Source organism: Haliotis cracherodii, unplaced genomic scaffold (assembly GCF_022045235.1).
Source record: "Haliotis cracherodii isolate W230 unplaced genomic scaffold, xgHalCrac1.p SCAF_8, whole genome shotgun sequence".
Lineage (NCBI taxonomy): Eukaryota > Metazoa > Mollusca > Gastropoda > Lepetellida > Haliotidae > Haliotis > Haliotis cracherodii.
The window spans coordinates 18,712,647-18,737,480 of NW_027266341.1; the positions used below are offsets into that span (position 1 = coordinate 18,712,647).

Sequence of the window (24,834 nt, forward strand, 5' to 3'; positions counted from 1 at the left end):
TAAATATCTTTAAAAAAAAATGTTTTTAACTTAAAATATAACTTTAAAATATGAACTAGGAAACATGAATAAATTCACAATATTTACATTAATACATACTACGTTATACGGACTAGGATAACTTTAGTATATTTTCAACAAGCTCTTCCTTTCTATATCCAGCTTGAAGCAAGGTCAAAGTTTATGACCTTGACCTGTAATGACCTTGACCCAAAGTAAATATTTTCTTTTTAGCAGCCTTTTCACAAAAAGGAAATACACATATACAGTTATCCCATTCTCTAATCAGCTGATTAAACACAGTATCGCATGTATTGCATGCTGACTCCGTGTTGCCAGTGTAACACGTGATTGTCACATGATTGGTTGATAACATAAAAGACACTCCAATAGTATTCAGTGCAACACACATAACAACACAGTGTGATCAAGCATGATGCAAAGTACATCGCAGTTACTGATCGTGGTAGCATATTGCCCATAACACAAGCTATTCAGTGTGATCCGATAGGGTGGACATTTCAACGGATTGTTGAACATGTTAAGAACACCTCGCACATATATACCTTCTTTACACATCAATAATAGGTTAGCAGATTATTTGACATAAGCTCTCTGTAATCATTTCTATACATACCTGTTTAATAAAATATGTCTATTGAATAATTTGCAAATCACACACTACGACGTGGTAGCAATATACAACGGCTTTTTCATTATTTATATACGAGTTGCAAATAATAGCAAAAATAAATTTTGATATTTTGGCATACTGGCATAACAATTTACCTTAAATCTGCTAGATACAAAGCTTTTTTTACTGCTACATGTTTTGCTAATTTGAGGACCATCGCTGAGAACGAAACGGATCCAAACTGACATACTGATACTGATATACCAACAACAGCTTTGTACAAGGAACGTTGCATTTTGGGACGCTAAAACTAACGTCTTTAACATTCCATCTAGTAAACCATTATACAAATAACATACATACATTATATGATAATAAAATATACAAACATAACTTGTTTCCGGCATTTGTAACTGACTCCTGAAACAACGTAGTCGTCCAACTTTAACATTAAACACAACAGTGATAAACCTACATAGTCATACACGAACATCGGTACACAGGGTGTAGCATGTAAACACTAGTATCAAACAGCGACAACGGTCTGGTTTTGTGACTTCTACACCAGACATCAAAGGACAACGATGACTTGACTCGCAAACTCCTGGTAATAGGCTAAGAATACTGCATGGGTATAAGCTCACAAGGTTCTTGCTTAATGTCTGGACTTAGAACCGGTTAGAAAGTGCCCCTTTAGGCGTCTAGGGCGTCGGTTGTTCAAACTCAGCGCAATATGGCGGCGCAGCAAGCCACAAGCAGTCCGTTCGCTATGCAGTTTCATTCTTGACTTTCACACAAAGCGGAGGCAGTTTATTCAGTTACTACTAGTAACAAACTAGTAACAAACATCCAATCAGGTCGTTCGTTATATGTCTCATGTCCAATGGAAACCTTTGTTATGACCTCATTTGCCTCACAAGATCAAACCAATCATATTCTATGTTACATTCCAGTCACTGTATTGCAAGCCAATGAACGTTGCGGTCTCATCTGCTTTATCCCTGCTCTATAGTTTGGCACTTAGTGAAGATCAGCTAGCAAGTATTGCATACAAGAGTCAGTCGTGATTGCCGTCACCGAGAACTGATTGTCACGGACGTTGCTGCCAGCAACAGCAACAACGACGGGAGGCAAACGTTGCCAGCGCTATTGTACATCACGCCGAGGTTTGGCGCTCCAGGCTGTTCCCGTGGTGACTCGCGGGGTATATTTGTATTTGCAATCCGTCCATTATCTTGGGTGTCGATGTCATATCTGTTTGGCATGGCGCTGGTCAGCAGGCGAACAGACACGGTGACGGGCGATATGTCCGCGGGCTTGCACACCTTGCTCCGGGATCCTGGAGGAAGAACAGGACGTCATTATAACCTCATGAGAGCATTCACTTATAGGGAAACATTTCTGACAATTGTGTATACTTTAAGCCCCGTAAGTATTCCGGAATAGGCCATTTTAATATGTTGGAGCAAACGGAAGATACACCCTTGGAAATGTTACAACCCCTCTGTGATTGACAAAAAAATAATCGAAACGTGCGTGACCGCAGGCAATTTCTTGAAAGGTACTTACTTACTGTCCTCCAGAGTGACGTCCCCTGACTGACCACATTTTATCTACTTTCTATCCTCAATGTAGAGAGTGACCTCCCATCAATCCAAATATATCCACTTACTGTCCTCCAGGTAGAGAGTTACCTCCCCTGAATATAGACATATCTACATACTGTCCTCCAGGTAGAGAGTGACCTCCCCTGAATGAACACCTGTCGACACACTGTCCTCCGGGCAGAGTGTTACCTCCCCTGAATTTACACCTGCCTACTAACTGTCCTCCAGGTAGAGAGTTGCCTCCCCTGAATGCATACATGTAAATTTACTGTCCTTCAGGTAGAGAGTGACCTCCCCTGAATGCATACATGTCAACTTACTGTCCTCCAGGTAGAGAGTGATCTACCCTGAATGCACACCTGTCTACACTGTCCTCCGGGCAGAGAGTTGCCTCCCTTGAATGTACACCTGCCTACTTACTGTCCTACAGGTAGAGAGTTGTCTCCCTTGAATGTAAACGTCTACTTACTGCTCTCCAGATAGAGAGTTACCTCCCCTGAATGCACACATATCAATTTAGAGTTCTCCAGGTAGAGGGTAACGTCCCCTGAATTCACACATGTCTTCTTACTGTCCTACAGGTAGAGAGTTGTCTCCCTTGAAAGTACACCTGTCTACTTACTGTCCTACAGGGAGAAGGTTGCCTCCCTTGAATGTACATCTGTCTATTTACTGTCCTCCAGGTAGAGAGTTGCCTCCCCTGAATGCATACATGTAAATTTACTGTCCTCTAGGTAGAGAGTTATCTTCCCTGAATACATACATATCTAAATACTGTCGTCCAGGTAGAGAGTTACCTCCCCTGAATTCACATCTGCCTACTCAACTGTCCTACAGATAGAGAGTTGCCTCCCTTGAATGTAAACGTCTACTTACTGCTCTCCAGATAGAGAGTTACCTCCCCTGAATGCACACATATCAATTTAGAGTTCTCCAGGTAGAGGGTAACCTCCCCTGAATTCACACATGTCTACTTACTGTCCGCCAGGTAGAGAGTGACCTCCCCTGAATGCACATATCTACTTACTGTCCTCCAGGTAGAGGGCTGCCTTGGGTTTAAGTATGTTGGAGTCGATCTCGACATCTGTGAGGACAGAGCACTGTGTTGTGGGCATTCTGTACATGGCTCTCCACGGCCACCTTCCCCCAGACACGTAGTTGGTGATCACCTGAAAATACACTCGGATAGGTAAACATAGATAAACATAGGTAATCTTACGTATACATCGTTTGAGATCGGAGGTCGGAAGCCAAGTGTAGTGAGTTGACAAAAGGGACAAGGAAGGTTTTGAGATACAACTTGTAGGATAGCCTGGAGTTCTCGGTTCAGAATCCTTCCTATTTTGTTGGTGCATAATAGTTAGGTTTATTGGACACAGATCAGTACACGCAGGATTTTGCAGAGAGTAGGCGTCAGTATCACAATATCGGCACAAGTTTTAATAACGTTTATTTATATGGTCTTTTAGGCTTTGGAATAAAACGCGCTCAAAGAGCTCGCCCATTCTTATAGAATGATTAGTACAGAATTCAGTTTTAATACATATTATTACAATCTTGAGACAAATAGTCATATGGCTGGGCTTTTTAAAAACTTCTATTCATGTATCAGCATGGACAACAGTTGATGAGCATGGAAAAAATTCATTTTCCACTTTGTGGCAATCATGGCGAAATATTTGTTGAACACACAATGTAATAACGTCACCTGATTGTTAACGATAAAAACCCGATTTCTCGACAGAGCGGAAGGACCGATTTCATGAAAAGAAACTAAGCTAGTGATTGGCAGATGCAACCACGTGCAACATCTATCAGCTGATCCAACGCGCACCTGTTCGTCACGCAAAAACCGCCCTCTCTCCTTGTCAGCGACTTCCGACCAGGGTAATTGATGCAGGTATTTGATGCGCGGTAAACGCTCTAAATTACTATTGGTGCCACGACATCGCAGGAACGAGTGGTGCCATTGGTCACGTGCCTGTCGTGGGTTTTACTGAAGACAATTGCACGGAAGATTACATCTTCTTTGAAAGTTGCTATTAAATTAATGGCCCCAGTTTCGTGTTTTAGCACCCAGCTGCAATTAATCGTACTGGTTTGGTGTGCTCGGAGTTCCATGTATGTTTAAAAGCAAGATGAAGCAAGGAAAGTAATTAGCCAGTTGATACATATTACATGTTCATAATTAAACTGGTAATTGAGCATTCCTTGATACGTTGACAACCACGCTTAGAACGTTGTCGTGTGCCCATTCATCAGAAACATATTTTTTAACAAATTAAATCGATATGTATTTCCAGGTAATTCTTCCTGGTCAAGCTGAGTGTGTTGAATTAAAAACATGAGAACCTTTTGGGACCATATGAGAATCTCTGTAGCAATGAACAAATATAAAGCGAAAACAATATTTGGGCCACCCATTTAATATTTTTCCTTCAAGAAACACTGTAAACGTTAGAGTAATGACACCGGATGTTCGAGAAATGAATGGGTATATTCATCCCAAACGTTAGAGTGATGACACCAGCGGGTCGAGAAATGAATGGGTATATTCACCCCAAACGTTAGAGTGATGACACCAGCGGTCGAGAAATGAAAGGGTATATTCACCCCAAACATTAGAATTATGATACCAGCGGGTCGAGAAATGAATGGGCATATTCACCCCAAACATTAGAGTGATGACACCAGCGGGTCGAGAAATGAATGGGTATATTCATCCCAAACATTAGAGTGATGACACCAGCGGGTCGAGAAATGAATGGGTATATTCATCTCAAACGTTAGAGTGATGACACCAGCGGGTCGAGAAATGAATGGGTATATTCATCTCAAACGTTAGAGTGATGACACCAGCGGGTCGAGAAATGAATGGGTATATTCATCCCAAACGTGAGCACCCATCCTGGCTTTTGTTTGTTGTTTAACTCAGCAGTATTCCAGCTATTAGACGGACCCTCACAAAGATCAAGTCAGGATCTATCTGATCCTATATCGGATCCTATACATATATTCTATTTATTAATTAAAACGTTGTTGAATTAAAAATGTGAGGATCTATCTGATCCTGACTCGATCATTATGAGGAGCCGTGATGGTAATTATGACCCAGTGATTGATATTATGAGCCACGGTCCACGCCGCTGAATTTCCTCGTATGACAAGAACAGGTTGCCAACACTACCCCGGAATCCCCGCCGTAGCTGGAATATTTCAGAGAGTTGTGTTAAACAACAAACAGACACAGACACTGGCACACTGTAGGTCGCCATGGTGATAAGTGTTGATGGGAGATGGGGACACGTTGTACATGCCCATCGGGTGATTTTTCCCTGGAATAGTGCAGGCTGAAATGAAATTCGGGTATATTTCCCTGCAATCTCACCGAATGGTATCAATGTTTATGAAGCTATTGAGTTTTCAATAGAACCAAGTGTCCCTCTACGTCACTGGCGCCCACCTATGATATGTTCGCAGAGGAGGAGTCATCAGTACAGTCTCGTAAACACCAACTCGCCTCTTCCTTTTCATGACAGGTCGACTTCAATACCAGATTACGTACTGACATACCACACCATGACATCACTTCAAGGATGCACACACGAGGCCATGACGACCAAGTAACACTGCAACTATGAGGAGTGTCCCACACTCGAACTATTGATCTGAGGAACACACACAAAATGCATCTGAAAAGCAGAGTGCGTTATATTCCAGCTATCTGTAATAACCCAGGATTGCATATCAAACTGCGTACCACATCTATGCCTATAGCCCAGGACTGTGCATTCATCTCCTATAACGAAGGACGCCATTTTCAACTTTGTACCACATTTATTTCTCATAACCCATGTTTATATATTGAATGCGACACTAATCTACATGTATCTCTAATAACGAAGGACTATACATGTATATTCAACGTGGCACAACATCTATGTCAGGTAATTTAGACATATATTCAGCGTGGCACAACATCTATGTCAGGTAATTTAGACATATATTCAACGTGGCACAACATCTATGTCTGGTAATTTAGACATATATTTAGCGTGGCAGCGTGATAACCTAAGACTAAACAGTTAGCTATGATAATCCTGAAAGTATATATTCAACTTTGCAATCAGTTCTTGAGGAACTGCTCCTTAAACCGTCCGAATGCCACAGCAAGGCACTGCACGTAACCGGGGCTGTCTTGTTATTGATTAACAACTCATCTCATTAACAGCTCACTGATATACCGTAAATATGAAACGAAGATAATACGCAAAAGAGTATTTTACAGTTTTGGACAGACAAATCAGAACGACGCATGTACTCGTATAAAACGAAAATAAGAAAATTATTTTGGATTTAATTTGTAGAGTTTTAATTGGTCTCATGTATCAGCGCCTCGCCGTCCTTTTGTAGGATATCTATCAACAGTTTCAAACAATTACCCATTGTTTCAAGGTTAGAATTGAACCCGCTTAGCTTGATCAGTTTCCAAGGGAAACAGCAATGTCTGACTCTCTTTGCCATTGTCGGCATTACTGTTATCCAACAATCGTGGAAGCCGTAACACAAACTATAACAATAAACAGGATCCTCGAGGTCGACGCCACCCTCAGCTACAACAACATCGTCGTTGGTCGGTATTAATGCCATTATCCTTCTCATTTCTCCACCTCTCCGTTCTAACGCCTTCCAAAGCTCGGCGGCAATCATAGAAGTTTAAATTCTCAATTGTAGCGGTCATGTCTCGCTTATAAGGCAACTGCTGGGATTATTCAATTAATCAGGTGAGCCGTTCTGAAAACGAAGATGTATGGAAGTTTAGGATCGATTGCCTAATTGACTGACGGCTTTCTTGTTTCCTCAGCATTGTCGAACCGAAAACAGAGCCATGACTATCCACCAGGTGCCCGTTCAACACGTTGTACTTGTTGTTTTTAAGGAGATGTTTTAACTACCTCTAAAAGCTAGGTTTTTGTTTTTCTGCATCAATGTATAGCCATTTATGGATGAGCATGGTACATCAAAATCTAATTATATTGTTGTACAAAGACACACTCAGTCACCATCTGTTTCCATGAATGATAGATTCCTGCAATAGTTTCCCTTCTTTCTACGTGTTTGAAGTTGATTAAAAATGGACGAAGATGCCATTGTGGTAAGGGGACTAACCGTTATCTTGGATCGATAACAACAACATGTGGAGGAATAGGGGAGGAATTTCTCCTCGTTCCTCTCCAAACCTCAGACATGGACTTTAAATTAATACAAGCCCGCTTCTATCCTCTGCGAACGGGTTCTGATCGGACAAATTGTCATTCTAGACAAATTAAATTCTTCTGTAAAAGTTGTTGAAAAGAACTGCACGGAGGAAATGCAATTGGAATGCAGTTTCTTCTAATTAAGAGGTCAGCGGGGATACAAACAGAACACTCGCCTTTCAAACTTCGTCTTTCGTGAAGCTAAAAGCTGAAATGCAAGACTTTTACGTCAAACCCCTCTTTAAAATCTCATGCAGGTCTCATACATACACATGGCATCATAGTTTGTGTAGACATAAATTCTGGTCAACGCTTGTAGTGGATTTGTAGCCTGTGAACTCGGTGCTAGAGTGCTTTCAAGTCATTCTTTGTAGTAGTAAAACTATTGGACGGTAGGCCTTGTTGATCGTGGTAGTAGCTGTACTCGGTGTATTAGCCGTCGAGCACTGGTAGATGGGGTTGGAGAAAGGGGAAGGGGGATTCGTCTAACGTAACCCGGATGCAGGAAGGGTCCTGGGATTCCATATGTAACACGCCATGCCACTCATTGGAGTTCATTACAGGATCAATTAAAATGCAAAATATATAGGAATCAGTTTAAAACAGTTAGTATAGGATAATTTTAGCTTCGATTTCACACACACACACAAAAATCCTTTAACCTTTTTTGTTCACATAAACTTTACTTTAGGTTCAATGGGGATATATCAGTCGATTAGTGTTAACACAATAGGATGAAGAATTGTCTCCCTTAGATTTCAGATAATTTTAAATTCAATGGCTATGGTATATTTAGATACGTTGGCTTGTTGACAGATATGGGCATTTGGTAGTGGTTTGGTGAGATCTATACCGATTATATTAAATTATTTCACTTTAATGGTCTACTGAAATTGTAACTGCTTAATGGAATAACTCTCTCATTTCCCTCTATACCAGAGTGTCCAGTAATCTAAATGAAAGTGACAACATCCTTTCAAAAACAGAAACTTCAGGACGTACACAAGTCATATGTACGTTCGTAGCCATCAAACCAACACCTGCTGTCATCACTATTTGATAGCGATTCATAAACGCATTTATTACTTGCCCATGAAGAGATCACCCGTTCAATAAACATACAGCTGTATTACACATTGTGTAATACCAAAACAAGTGCTTATGTACTCTCGGAACACGTTTCACGAACAAATATTGAAAGCTCTCAACATCCCTTGGCTTATTCAACGACATTGTGTGTGGAGATGATAGATCACTGAGAGGAGCTTATGCACACTCGATGACCCCAGCAACCTTGCTGCTAGGCTGACGTCATATGGCATTGTTTCGCCGATGGATCTTGCGACAAAATTCCACAAATTACGCCATCTAGACTATTCACTCGTTTCATAAATTTGGTATTACAAGGGAGCTCGTTTAATATTGTATATGCTTATAATATCGTCGAAACTGTTTAATGGACAATTTGGTGGAAATATCTTATGATTATGTAAAGGGTTTTTAAGCATTTGTTTCGTTGCCAACACAATCCGGACGACGCGACAAGGTTCTGTGCACATGCGGCATGTTTTAATGAACTCGTGTTGGCTGATGCCCAGGGTTCAAATCAGTATAAATCCAGTTTGGAAAGGGTACTGTACACGGAAAACATGGTTAATGTAGAAATGAATGATGACATCACATCCCGACTTCCACAAGTTCCATAACATGAATCGATTGTAGTTTTATTGACCATTTCGTTGGTCAGTATTTGGATCATGTGACATTGCCTTGATGACCATATGAAACCGTTGTTCTTACCAAGACCATTTCCGAAGGCTCTGAACATACAGCAATTTGTGTAATCAGTGCAACTACTCACCGTTAAATGCAAATCATATCTTTTACGGAAAGTTTTACTTTTGGTTCAGTGCTGAGGTGTCTAGCTTACACCAGACTGAGGCTATGTTTGTGTTATCTTACACAGTAGTCGTGTCGCTTAAATGGAGATGAACATTGCCTGCAACATTTATCATCGTTTTTTTATTTGTACCTTTTTAATTCTGAAAGAATAATACTGTACATTAACACATCCATTAAACTTAATGTCTACTTTCTTTTTCAAAATTACAAAAACAGTTTTAGGCATATCATTTCTGTCCTAAAAATTTACGTTACAAATATTCACGAATCTGTGCTGGAGAATGAAACTTGATGTAAGCTGCCGAGCAAAAGAAAGTATAAACTTGAAAATGGGAATTAATAAAAAAAATTACAAACGTTATCAAAACGTTTTTAGGCTGTCGCCGAAACACTGCAAATTTAAGGTCCAAAGCACTACTGTGATACCAATATTAAAGACATAACCATCGAATAACCATTTCTTGTTTATTAATTTTTTAGCCATCAAACATGGGTGTATGCTTTCTTTTACCCGGCACTTTATATCTACTCAGTAGTGGTGATCCCATTAATCGATTAAATCGATGTCATGCCATCGATCTTGCTTCAACTGTACAAAAGGGTAATACTATGAACAAGTCTCTTATTTACCAGACCAATTAATATCACCCTAGGTGACAACAGTGTCAGTATGAAACGATCTTTAGTCGGGGATAATTGGCTCAAACTAACGATCAATTAAAAGTGGTTGCCAATTCTATACGTCGTGGCCTGGATGTCATTGCTATTAGGAATAAGTCACCCGTTAAAACAACGTCAATACCTGGTGTGTCGTTATAGGGATACATTGATCTTTCGGTGGCCCATTCGTGTAGTTTTAATCACTTTTTTGCCCTTAAGGCCCAACAGAGTCTGTGTTGACAGATAATCGAGACTGAGTATTCTCTGGTGTTGACGTTTTGAATTTGTTAGAACACAATGCTTGCCTCGATTAACATACATTTTTTTAATCCCAAAAGAATGATTTGCCACGTTGCTGTCAAGAAAATTTTTTATCAATTATAGTAACAGCTATTTATCTCTCAATAGGGAGTTTGTTTGTCCACAATTGTCGGATTTTAGCTAAAGTGTGCTCGTTGCTTGGTCTTTTGGGTGTAATGTACTGGTCTTATGCTTTTGTTTGTTGTTTAACGCCGCAATCAGCAATATTCCAGCTATATGAAGGCGTTCTTTAAATAATCGAATCTGGACTAGACAATCAAGTGATTGACATCATGAGCATCGATCCACGCAATTGGGATACGATGACATGCATCAACCAAGTCAGCGAGCCTGACCACCCGATCCCGTTAGTCGCCCCTTACAAGCATAGTCACCTTTTACGGCAAGCATGGGTTGCTGAAGACCTATTCTACCCCGGATCCTCACGGGTCCAATAGTAATACATTGATCTTGACAGTGATAATATGACGCTTGGTTTCAATTAGAATCTAATGTATTAGTCTTATTAACAATGATAATAGTATACATTTGTCTATTCCCCAAAATATATCATATTGATTAGGTCTTATTCACTGCACCATAACTATAGTCTGTTGTCGGAAACTTGCTGGTACGCCGTAAAAAATACACGACTCGCTATGTTATGCATTATTTGCTATGGTATTGTAATGCCTTTGTCACAAGATCAAAAGCTCCGACACATGACGAAATGAACGGAAATTGCGAGTACGGGGCATAGGCTAGTTTATATCCACACTGATAAAAACGATGTGTATAAATTGAGCTAGGTATTCAAGTTCCTTTATTCTATGTGAACACAAAAAAACTCTATACTTGGATCGTCAGTAGGTAATACTATTCATTAATATATCTAGATGGCTCAGTCCAGGCACTGTGTCGAAAGCTTTGACGGAGATCGTCTCCTGCAGCAAGAAAAACGTGTTCATCGGATCAGCGTGATGGTTGTGATCGCAGACAATATAGTTGTGTCAAGATAGATCAGTATTGGGCATTGGTTTACATCGCCATGTTAACTGGACTTCGTTGTGTCAAGTGATCAATGCCCAATATTTGTTCATAGTGTTAAGCCACTTCTTGGTGTCCCTCGCCATTCCAGAGATAACCATCCACAACTCATTCCAATCGCTGCTTATACCAGAACGAGGCTCAAATTATCGTGCTATTGTTTCAGCGTAAAGTTTGTTTCTAAAGACACGTTCTAACCGGTAGTGATAACAGTCTTGTCGTGAGCAGAACAGGACTTAATTTATGACGGAAAACACTCGATTCTAATTTTGTCAACTAAAAGATTTAAGTCACAAAAAGCCTTTGATTGAAACAGTTGATTTGACGGTCGCATCGCCTCGAAAACTAATAATGCCAGATCAGTTCAAAATTCAATTAAGCGCATTCAAATCTGCAGGATATTATATATAGCTCTGCACTGAAAACATTATATTTATTTCATAACTTAAATTAAATCGTCACTACATATGGACACTCGGGTATATTCTTTGTCATCGTACGACGGTTTTGTGTAAATTAGACATAAACAACTTGAGGTTTGTGAGGTCAAAGGGTCACCCATGTCTGCGCATACATGCTGTCCATCCATCCTCTTCCTGCACTACTTTCACCTCAGCCCGTGCACAACCCAGGTGAGTGATTCCTCCGCTTCCCGAGCCTGACACAGAGAGCTTCTCACCTCAACCACTGACACCTGTCTCATCGTCTCGCGTCGCTCTAAGTGACTAATTAGGTGACTAATTACACTAATTTAGATTGATCTCGGTCTCTTCCCGCCTGCTGGCGAGATCAGTGGCTGAAGACAGCAGGTAAAGGTCAAAGCTGATTGTCTTCATAATTCGGACGAGATGTGCCACATGCATCTCCGAGCTACTCGTAGTCTGCGTCCCATATTGCCGTTGGATTCACTCACAGCCCAGTCTTTGACTGGTGCCAAGGCCAATTCCACAATTGAGGAAGCCGACCTTTTACCATTTTCAGCTTTGCATAATTAACCGTATTGGTAGATGTCAAAGTGAAGCGACTTCGCAAGATAATGAAGACAGTATTTTAGGGAAAAAGTTGATCTTAGACAGAAACGTTAATAGTTTTTCCCGACAGTAAGAACACCGTGTCCTTAATAATATAGGGCGCTTTGTTGGCCAGTATGAAAAACATGTCAGGTCGAACAAAGCCACCGTGTCTTGGACAAAACAGACAAAAAAAGCCTCTGATGCTGAGGCTTAAATGATTCTTTTCGATACATCACACGATGATACATCAACTAATGAAAGTATTTAACACCATATAGGAGATGTCAAGTGATGTGGCCAATACAGCAAGATGGTTCTCGGTGACCCAGATGAGGTGTCAGGCAATTCCTTGACAGTTTGTGGTGATAGTCAGAATGACAAAAAACTCAATGCCATGGCAAACATGAAACAGATGCGTTCACACCTGCTGTAAAATAACGACCTCTTTACTGTCTCAATATGGCTGTCGTGGCAGCCATGTTGCACTGATATTAATGGTTAGAGTAGTTTGACGGATCGCCTCTATTTTATGCTTCCCAACTGTTCAGTTTAACTGTGGAAATGTTAACTGGGACCGGTTGATCAGACTTAAACTGCATGAACAACTGCATGATTATGTTTCTAGGTTTGTCAGCACCATACCCGTTCTCGTTGGTTTCACCAAAGTGGTAAACGTCTGAGACCTGCATCAATTCGAGCTTCCACCCCACATTAAGTTGACACGCTGTGATTTAAAACCTGGAATACTGTTCAAAGCGGTGTTAAACCAAACTCACTCTACTCACTATTATATAACGTGTATCATGTAGAAGAAAATCCCAATATCGTCAAGTCGTATATCAGTGGCATGCCGCTGTCAGAGCAAGGTGTTTTTAAATCGGGTCGAATATGGGATTCGAACTCACGACAAGCATGTCATTTACGGCTAAGGGACACAACTCTGCGCAGCAAGTTACGGCGACATAGACCTCTGAGCCAGCCATGCAGCAGTTAGGCCAGCAGTCAGATTGAAGCAGGCCAGGCCTACAGGGACATACAGTGAGAGATGTCTATTTTCGGTATAGGTTATTTGGTTCAAACATTATTGAATCAGCTCATGTCACCAAGGTTGCACGGACTGATCAAGTTAGGGTTTTGGACATTTTCAGTCGAGACAAATTATTTCTCAATTGTCAACACAAGTGATTCTATTTACCGACCAAACCTCAAACCTTTACCCAAGCCTGAAACACACAAGTGTCCATCTGTGCGATTCTGCTTGAGGCACCCTGATACAAACATGAGTGAGTGAGTAAGTATGGTTTTACGCCGCTTTTAGCAATATTCCAGCTATATCACGGCGGGGGATACCAGAAATGGGCTTCACACATTGCACCCATGTCGGGAATCGAACCCGGGTCTTCGGCGTGACGAGCGAACGTTTTAACCACTAGGCTACCCGACCGCCCCAATACAAACATGAAGGAGATGACTGGATCTACCCTGATCCAGGGATCGGAGTCACCAAGTGTAAAGTCTGTAACATTCTGCACCTCCAGAGTTGATGACCAGACCGTGTTCCACGACAATGGTACTCGAGGTTGCTATCACACGGCTTTCAGCACTAATACGAAATGTTCCTGAAGGGATTTCGTGTTAGAATAGGTCCAAAATAATCTATGCTGGTTGCAGGAGGCGACCGAAAGGATCGGGTGGTCAGACTGGATTACTTGGTTGATTGTGATCGTACCCAGACGGCGTGTGTCTTGCTTACAATATCCATCACTGGATAATGTGGTCAAGAGGCGATTATTCCGTCATCCGGATACTGTAGTGCGGCGTAAAACAACATACAACATGTATCCTCACCCAGCAGTTGAACTCGTTCCGGCCATCCATACTCCTGGTGATGAGGAGCTGCTGCTGAGTTGTCTCCTCTTCCCGGATGTAGGCCAGGCACTGGAACTCTGAAAGGCAGTCACGAGGCTCTACACCGATAATTAGCAGGCAAAACACGCACTTTGACAAAGACACAGGTGGGGGTGATGGGTAGGGCAGGGGGATAGGGACAAGTGACATAAGGGTAGGACGTTGGTGTGAATCAAGATGGTGCGGCCGAGAAAGAGGGCTGAAGGAAGTGAATGGTGAGAGAACAGGACTTCGGATAGAATGGGTGATAGAAGAGGACCTGGGGAAGAATGGGTAAGAGAAGAGGACCCGGGGAAGAAGGGGTAAGAGAAGAGGACTCGGGGAAGAAGGGGTAAGAGAAGAGGGCCTAGGGGAAAGGCAGTGAGAGAAGAGGACATAAGGAAGAATAGGTGAGAGAAGAGGACCTGGGGAAGAATGGGTGAGAGAAGAGGACCTGGGGAAGAATGGGTAAGAGAAGAGGGCCTAGGGGAAGAATGGGTAAGAGAAGAGGACCTAGGGAAGAATGGGTGATAGAAGAGGACCCGGGGAAGAACGGGTAAGGGAAGAGGACCTAGGGAAGAATGGGTGATAGAAGAGGACCCGGGGAAGAATGGGTAAGAGAAGAGGACCTAGGGAAGAATGGGTGATAGAAGAGGACCCGGGGAAGATTGGGTGAGAGAAGAGAACCTGGGGAAGAAGGGTGAGAGAAGAGGACCTAGGGAAGAATGGGTGAGAGAAGAGGACCTAGGGAAGATTGGGTGAGAGAAGAGAACCTAGGAAAGATTGGGTGGGAGAAGAGGACCTGGAGAAGATTGGGTGAGAGAAGAGGACCTAGGGAAGAATGGGTAAGAGAAGAGGACACGGGGAGAAGGGGTGAGACAAGAGGACACAGGAAAGAAGGAGTGGGAGAAGAGGGCACAGGCAAGAAGGGGTGGGAGAAGAAAACACAGGCAAGAAGGGGTGGGAGAAGAGGACATAGGAAAGAAGGGATGGGAGAAGAGGACACAGGAAAGAAGGGGTGGGAGAAGAGGACACAGGGAAGAAGGGGTGGGAGAAGAGGAGTCAGGCAAGAAGGGGTGGGAGAAGAGGACATAGGAAAGAAGGGTCGGGAGAAGAGGACACAGGGAAGAAGGTGATAGAAGAGGACACAGGCAAGAAGGGGTGAGAGAAAAGGACACAGGCAAGAAGGAGTGGGAGAAGAGGACCTAGGGAAGAAGGGGTGGGAGAAGAGGACCTAGGGAAGAAGGGGTGGGAGAAGTGGACACAGGGAAGAAGGGGTGGGAGAAGAGGACACAGGCAAGAAGGGTTGGAGAAGTGGACACAGGGAAGAGGGGGTGGGAGAAGAGGACACAGGCAAGAAGGAGTGGGAGAAGAGGACCTAGGGAAGAAGGGGTGGGAGAAGTGGACACAGGGAAGAAGGAGTGGGAGAAGAGGACCTAGGGAAGAAGGGGTGGGAGAAGTGGACACAGGCAAGAAGGGTTGGAGAAGTGGACACAGGGAAGAGGGTGATAGAAGTGGACACAGGAAAGAAGGGGCGAGAGAAGAGGACACAGGCAAGAAGGGTTGGAGAAGTGGACCTAGGGAAGAAGGGGTGGGAGAAGAGGACCTAGGGAAGAAGGGGTGGGAGAAGAGGACACAGGCAAGAAGGAGTGGGAGAAGAGGACCTAGGGAAGAAGGGGTGGGAGAAGTGGACACAGGGAAGAAGGGGTGGGAGAAGAGGATACAGGCAAGAAGGGGTGGGAGAAGTGGACACAGGGAAGAAGGGGTGGGAGAAGAGGACACAGGCAAGAAGGGTTGGAGAAGTGGACACAGGGAAGAAGGGGTGGGAGAAGAGGACACAGGCAAGAAGGAGTGGGAGAAGAGGACCTAGGGAAGAAGGGGTGGGAGAAGAGGACCTAGGGAAGAAGGGGTGGGAGAAGTGGACACAGGGAAGAAGGGTGATAGAAGTGGACACAGGGAAGAAGGGTGATAGAAGAGGACACAGGCAAGAAGGAGTGATTGAAGAGGACACAGGGAAGAAGAAGGGTGACAGAAGAGGACTTAGGTCAGTGAGTGAGAGAAGAAGACTTAAAGAAGGAGTGAGAGAAGAAGACAGGGTGTTTTGAGTGAGCAGGGGGTGAGTTGGGTGAGAGTGTCGGACTTGTGGAAGTAGCGGTGAAAGAAGAGGACTAAGGAATTAGGGGTATGGAGAGAACTGAGGGGACCAGGGCTGAGAAAGGATAGATGAGGGAAGTAGGGGTAAGGGGAAGTAGGTTGAGGGAAATAGGGGTTGGCGGAGAGGAAATATGAGTTTAAGAGAAGTAGCGGTGATAGGGCGAGGGATGGGGAAGGATGTTTGATAGAAGGAGGTCTCGATGTGCAGGATAATGAGTTTACAATGAGTTCGTTTCAGGTTTATAACTATTTCCTGTCTTATTCAACACACGCTATTTAACAAATCTGTCTCACATCTTCATACTGATGTGAGCGAGAAGTAGGATTACAAATGGAATATATTTAGAAAGCTTCAGCAAATTTACGCTACTCCTTAAACTGTTTTTTTGCGATTGAATGCCTACAGCGAAACATACGACTGTCACGATGACAACAAAGACATGTTAGATGGCTTACTGGGGCAGGTGCAAGGAAATTATTTAAGAAAACGGCGTTAGAAATCAAAGTTCTTTATGTTTTAACAAAATCAATTCAAGATGCAGGATCAAGAGATGTTCATGCCAAAGACACATCAAAAGAATGATATTGTAAATAGATAAGAAACCATCAAAAATGTTTGAAAACTTAAAACACGAAAAAGAAGTTTAAGGGGGATATCATACACATTTCTGATATGTGTTTTCATGGAAAGAGGGTCAATAACGATTAGTTATTTGTAGGCATTTTATGCCAGTAGAAACTTAGACGTGCCACAGATCTTAATCATGTGAGGAATCGAACCCAGGTTATACCATCAACTGGGTGCACTAACAATGGGACCACCTATGTGACACACGTCACGTGTTGCTATATGACGCATGCGCACTGAAGTGAAATGAAGTAGAGACGCCACAGGCACTACACAACAGACGCATACACACGCAGTTGACATATACAATGTATATACATTAAAAATACAGACTGTAGCAATTCACTTCAATTATTCACGAGTTGTGGAGTATATGTGTAGGTACCAGAACATGGTCTTGCTGCAGTTGAAGCGCGTATAGTTCATATCTCAACAATATTTTGTGAAATGTTCAACTTAAAAAGTTACTTCTGATTTCAGAAACATATTCATACTAAAGTGGTCCTCACGTTCCAAGAGTGAGGGAGTGAGTTAGTGAGTATGGTTTTACGCTGCTTTTAACAATATTCCTGCAATATCACGGCGGGGACACCAGAAATGGGCTTCACGCATTTTACCGATGTGAGGAATCGACAGGTGACAAGCGAACGCTTTAACCACCAGGCTACCCCGCCGCCCCTCAGTTCTAAGACAATTAGGGGCTCGAATGACCACGTCGTCATGGGCGTCCCGATTCGTTTCGCACAGTTCCGTCACTCATGCGTTCCAGGAATAATTTATGGTGAGTTTGAATCCAAACATTGCCCTGATTATGCTCTAGGTTGGTCAGCACCAGAACCGTTCTCGTTGGTTTCAACAAGTGGAGAGGTCTAGGACCTGCGTCAGGGATGACATGTCTTTGAAAGGCATTTAGATGTGATACACTTAAGGAAGAGGATTTACTGATGTCAACTTCTTTATTATGAGGAACACGACGTTTCAGAGTATATGCTTACTCTTTCACCTGATGAAGAAACAATCATACACACCGAAACGTTGTGTTCCTCATAATAACGAAGTTGACATCTATAAATTCTCTTCTTCAAATTGACACGCCGTGATACAACTGAAATACTGTTCAAAGCGTTGTTAAACTCATTCACTCGTAGACATATCCCTGTTTCCCGTATTTTGAATTGTCTTACCCATGGGAGCCAGGAGGGAACTACAGGTGTGAGACCTCAGCAGGATTGTCCCTTTGGTGGTGCAGCTTTCCTCGTCCCAGTCCGACACCGTGCCCTCACAGTGCTCCCCGTTGAAGGAGCCGTTGAAGGGGATGGTGCTGTCCAGGCCGCAGTAGGATGGCCATAGTTTCCTGGACACTGAGGGGGAATAGGACACTGGGAACTACATATGGCCATTGGGTCCAGATATATCACAACATAACGGTAAAAAAGGGAACAAGAGCCGTGTCTTGAAAATGGGGTAATATGACACTTTCAACATACAGAACTACATAAGGCTGTTGTTGCAGTGTACGTTATGAAATACTCCATCAGGAAACAATGGTCTTGTCCCAAAAACTGAAGGGAAAATACCAAACGCCAGCCAAACGGTCGTTTGCACCGTGTATAAAACAAAACAGTATAAAAGGAGATCTTTGTTTTCGACACTACACTGGGCATGTATGCTTGTCGTAAAATGCGACTAACGGGATCGGGTGGTCAGGCTCGCTGGCTTTCTTGATGCATGTCGTCGTATCCCAATTGCGTGGATCGATGCTCATGACATCAATCACTTGATTGACTGGTCCAGACTAGATTACTTACAGACCGCCGTCACATAGCTTGAATATTGATGAGATATTGCGGCGATAAACAATAAACAAACTAAAAGACTTTCAGCAAATATTACTACATTAGGCCATTGGCACTGTGCGCATAACATTATTGCATCAAATCTCAACGAGAGGAGATCATTGTCTTAGACACTAATTAGGTCAGTAAGGGATCATTAGAATATATCGTATGGCACCGTAGAGTAATTAACACAACTGCGTCAACCCTTGAGTGACGAGACGCTTTATTTATGATACCCCAGGGATCCAAATGAGACGTTCAGCACATCATAGATTAAATAGCTTCATAAACACATTGTTACACATCATATACCAGACCTGAATCCTGTCAGACGAAGTTTTACAACGAGAATACAAAAGAGAACTCGTTAAAAATGAAAACATAAGATCACCGCCTCCGTTATGTCAGTCAAACAAATGCTATAAGACTGATGAAAAATGCGTCTGACTGGTTACAAAGTTGACTGCAAAAAACAGTTCCTCCAAAACCTTGAAATCAGAAATCTTACTTAATAATGTGCATGATTGACATGTGATAAATATGGTTATGAGTGAGTGAGACAGCGTTTCTTAACGCACGAGCTGTCTTGCAGCCATTCGTGGCGATATAAGGTTATGAGAAACGGTAAATGTTGCCCGGTTAGAACACCATATAGAACATGGACGAGTTCAATGACGTTGCACTGCAGCGTACGATCCATGACCTAACGAGTTTCCTTTCACTTACAGACAAGGTTCTTGTAGAAGAAGCTGCGGTAACTGTCGCCCAAGGGGAAGGGGTCGTCGTGGAAGGAACACAGGTCTTCAAGGTCGGCATCAGTGCGCATGCTCTTACCTACCGGAACAAGAATATGTATAAGGAGGATTTTAGTTATTGTGATTTTAAGGTGACGAGAGTAGACGTATATTCATGTTTTTTCATAGTTCTACATCGTTCAATAGTGGGTCATCTGCATGCAGAATAACAAAGCAGTCCAGTGCGATTTAAAAGGATGACAGCAACGATGACAAAGTAACAAAGAACACAATATAATTTCTATTTTGCTGCCCTGTTCCTATTGCAATATGAGCTATACTACTCGACACAAGTTAAGAACCACCCGAATATTTCCTATTACTACTGTCAATCTATTATGACATGTCATAGCATGACAGATTAGCTATAGTAATAGGATGGAAGCGGGTTGTCCTCAACGTGATTGACTAGTATATTTGAATGCTATAAGCGCTGTTGCGATTTCGGATTAGAATAGGGCTCCATCATCCTCTGCTGGTCGTAAGAGGTGACTTGATGGATTACAGGTTCAGGATTCGTGAAGATCTGGGGTAGAATAGGTCTTCAGCAACCCATGCTTACCGTAAAAAGTCGACATTCCTGGTCGTAAGGGGCGATTAACGGGATCGGGTGGTCAATCTCGCTGACTTGGCTAATACATGTCATCGTATCCCAATTGCGTGTATCGATGCTCATGATCTCAATTACTGGATTGTCTGGTCCAAACTCGATTACTTACAGACCTCCGCCATATAGCTTGAATATTGGTGAGTGCGGTGATAAACAACAAACAAACAAACAGAGGTTTGTAGAGGTTTTAACTATTTCCCCCTTGATATGTCTTCGTGTTCTTTGTGTGTAATGCTCATTAAATGTGCGTTTGGATGGGAAATTCACCCGAGTGATTTTACGTCACTTTTTTGTGAACCAAATATGGGCGGGTAACTGTAATTCCATCACTTATTTAATCAAGGAGTGAGTGTGTGAGTGAGTGAGTGAGTATGGTTTTACGCCGCTTTTAGCAAAATTCCAGCAATATCACGGTCGGAGACACCACAAATGGGCTTCACACATTGTACCCATGTCGGGAATCGAACCCGGGTCTTCGGCGTGACGAGCGAACGCTTTAACCACTAGGCTACCCGACCGCCCCCTCAAGGGAACGAAGGGAATTTAGAGAGCAAATATATGTTTATGAATATGTAAAAAAAATTTACTTATGACATGGTCAATGTTATGACAATATGTGTAAATGTGTATTTTTTATTATCTTGTTCAAAGAGATATAGATATCTTGTAATGATTATGTGAGTGAGTGAGTGAGTTTGGTTTTACGCCGCTTTTAGCGGGGGTCACCAGAAATGGGTTTCACACATTGTACCCATGTCGGGAATCGAACCCGGGTCTTCGGCGTGACGAGCGAACGCTTTAACCACCAGGCTACCCGACCGCCCTGTGATGATTATGAGTCAGAGTGTACGGTGTACATTGGCTTTGTAACGTTGTTGATGCTATTTCACTGACAGAATTATCAACGTCATAGCATGTACGCGATGAAGAAGGGAGGTTAGTTAGGTTGTCCAGTGTAAAGCAAGATTTGTTTATTATATTTCAATAACATTTGTAGTATTGTGCAAATAGATATAACATGTTACTGGAAATCAATGTGTTATTTTTCGGCTGCAAAGTCTATGTCATTTTGTATTTACTGATTTTTAGTTAATTGTATTCCGCAACTTTGAACATTGAGCCCAAACTTACCAAGAAACAAGCCTTAATTTATTAAAGAGTAGTACAACTTGAATTCTACTTATCTCCTCACAAATTATTAACTCAATAACATGCTTATTAAGCTTAAAGTGAGGAGATAAGTAGAATTCACTGATTAAATCAGTAGTTCTTTGGAGGATGGATAGTTATTTCTACTAACTGAGTACATATTCCCGAGGTAAGGGCGTTAACTTACTATAAAAGTCCATTTTCCACCCTTGACGAACTAAGCCGGAATTTCAAGGGTCGATCGTAGCGCCACTAGTGGCTATTACGAGTTATCTCCCTTCTATGTCTCTCCTTTTGACCAACCAGATTTCATCTCTCATATCACTTGCATTTGCTTCAAACAAAAATTGCGGCGCCCAGTCAAGATGATATGGTCGATAATCAAGACCTTTATTGCATTAAAACGGGTCTTAAGCGCATCAAATCACTTGAGTACCTTGACTAAAAACATGAAAAGGTTTGCAAAGTATCTGTCGACGCCCAGTTGGCGGTACAGCTGTGTATCGACATCTGCACGTTGAAAGCCATGTTGCTTACGAACCGGATATCTTGTTCGTTGAGCGATTATAATTTGACTAAGTATGCATTGACTTCATTGTCCAGCCGCAACTCCGGATTTCCAGCCTAGAACAGCAAGGGTGGTAACTGGACTTTGATAGTCAGTTAACTCCATTGCCTCGGGAAGATGACTGAGTAGAAAGTTTGACTAACCTGCGATAAGCCACTAACTAATCTAATTAGTAAAAAAAATACAAACTGTTTTGTAAAGTCTTCTGACATCTTAGTGTCTGAGTGGACAGTGAAATTAACTGAGTTAGTAAACTTTACTATTTCAGTCAGTGTAACGACCTCTTAGAGGACTGGGCTGTAGACACAGTTCCTTAAAGCGATCTTAGCGGTCAGACGATCACACATTTATATTTATAGAAGGGATGGGTGATAGAGATAGTTCCCAAACTTTAACATAAACTTACGACAGTCGTACAGTTAAGACGATCGTAACTCCCATACTTTAACATAGACTTACAACAGTCGTAGCACCAAGACGATCCTTATTCGCATACTTTATTATAGACTTACGACAGCCGTAGAGCTAAGACGAACATAACTCCCATACTTTAACACAGACTTACAACAGTCGTAGCACCAAGACGATCCTTATTCGCATACTTTAATATAGACTTACGACAGTCGTAGAGCTAAGACGATCATAACTCCCATACTTTAACATAGACTTACGACAGTCGTAGCACTAAGACGATCATAACGCCCATACTTTAACATAGACTTACGACAGTTGTAGCACTAAGACGATCCTAACTCCCATACTTTAACACAGATTTACAACAGTCGTAGTACTAAGACGATCATAACGCCCATACTTTAATATAGACTTACAACAGTCGTAGCACTAAGACAATCCTTATTCCCATACTTTAACCACGGTTATATAGGTCCGTGCTTTAACATAGACTTACAACAGTCGTAGAGCTAAGACGATCATAAATCCCATACTTTAACATAGACTTACGACAGTCGTAGCACTAAAATGATCGTAACTCCCATACTTTAACATAGACTTACGGCAGTCGTAGTATTCACTTCAAAGAAGGGGCGCCAGGTGGCTGTGTTGGATAACAAAGGCCAAGTGTATGCTGCGTAAGCTTCATTATAATGACCAAATATCAGTCTTAATTATGTGCAGTAACCTTTCAGGTCACCGCCATGTTTCCGCCGCCAAGTAATGTTTCCAATATCCTGCCACCCCAGTACGTAGAAACAGACATTTAGTTGATGTGTTATGATGGGCGTTGGTGACATTAGAACTACTGCAGCAAAAAGAAATCAATGATTCGTCCTGATCTGACCCCACGCATTACCGGTCCGCGGCTTCTTGTGCTGGTGTAGGGACAGTTAATGTACCCCCCAACCCTTCCCTCGACCCCCAGATAGCCAGACAACGCTTAGAGCATTTAGCCACCACTTATGTAAAACCTCAACCCATTTACTGTCTTGAATGTCATTCCAGATACACCAACTACCACGTATGACGTAAATGCGAAAATAACAAATGCGTACCAAATATTGTTTCTTAATCCATAGATGCGCACCTTGCACCGGATAAACACTTACTGTTGGGCGTTTAAAGGGCTGGGGATCAGATGCAAAGCAATTCGAAGATAGCACACCGCAGGCCTGGTTACAAAAAGATCAATCCTGTAGATCATACGGGTTCAAGTATTCCCAAGTAAAGATAACATCCTTAGAAGACGAATGCTTTGATTTACTCGTGATGATCCGTTTTCAGCTATTGAGGGATCGTGGGGAAGCTCTTGTGTGCTTTACATGGGTCTTATGCTGGTAATGTATGAATAATACATGGTATACACCCATCGTTGGCGGTCTAGTCTGTACAACGATATCCTAACGCATTGTCAGGCCAAATATGATAGCCTTGCCTTGGTTGAATGTGCGAGAGCATGGAACATCCATTACAGAGCAAGGCGGAAGGTGTTTAGTGAGCCCCAGGGGAGATAACTTTGCAATTACAATGGCGCCACTCGATTGAAGACACGACATTTGTCAAATATAATATTTAGCCCAACCAGTGTGTTTAATAAAGAAAATATGAGCGAAAGAAAAGTGACAGATAATTGTGTTCGTTTTTTTATCAACGTTGGTGATGATGGTCGTTATTGATGAGTGAAGACCAAGAGTTATGACCCAATTAGCCTGCGGTCAGCAGAGAGAGGGCACTTGGGAGAAACACTGGCAATTTTTCAACCCTGAATGAAGTCGTTTTTCCTCGGAGTTATTTACCCCAGTAGCAGTGTCTGTTTAAACGAGACAAGCAAGCAATTCATTTTGGTCTCAATAAAAATGTCACCTCTGAATGAGAGTATAATAGATGGAGCTATTTTAGTAGTTCAGTTTTTTAGTTCGCTTACTTCTATTTCGAAGTAAAAACAGGAAAGATATTCGATCTTACATTAACACCAATTTCTTTTTACAAAATTACGAAAATGATGAATTGTCGCTGGTCCATGTTGTCAGGAAGTAATCACAGGAGAGGTATAATGTTGGATGTACTACTACCATACTTTACTACCAAGGCAAGCTGGTACTGTGGGTTTGTCAATTTCCACAACTAAAAACTAAAACTCACGGATCTGCATATGTCGTTCAATTAAAAACATCAGCAGGGTTGGAAGGTGTGTTCGTAGGCGTACGGGTGAATACAGACAGGGCGTGAACTCCACGTGCACCGCACCGCACTCCCCTACAGGGGAAATGGATTCTTCCGTTGCACGTGGAATACATGCTGTCCCAAAACGTGGTGTTCCTACCGATTG

General features: G+C 42.3%; 1 protein-coding gene across 1 annotated transcript in view; it reads right to left on the reverse strand.

Annotated features, from left to right (window-relative positions):
- Positions 1 to 933: 933 nt before the first annotated feature.
- The window catches only part of LOC139449887 (uncharacterized), a 131,776-nt gene continuing 107,875 nt past the window's right edge, over positions 934 to 24,834 (reverse strand). The window contains exons 12-16 of the mRNA XM_071231462.1: positions 19,655 to 19,762; positions 18,275 to 18,451; positions 14,270 to 14,367; positions 3,269 to 3,410; positions 934 to 1,973 (exon numbers count right to left, since the gene is read on the reverse strand). Coding sequence (XP_071087563.1) covers positions 1,708 to 1,973; positions 3,269 to 3,410; positions 14,270 to 14,367; positions 18,275 to 18,451; positions 19,655 to 19,762 — 791 coding nt within the window. The 3' untranslated portion in view covers positions 934 to 1,707. The remainder of the gene's footprint in view (positions 1,974 to 3,268; positions 3,411 to 14,269; positions 14,368 to 18,274; positions 18,452 to 19,654; positions 19,763 to 24,834) is intronic.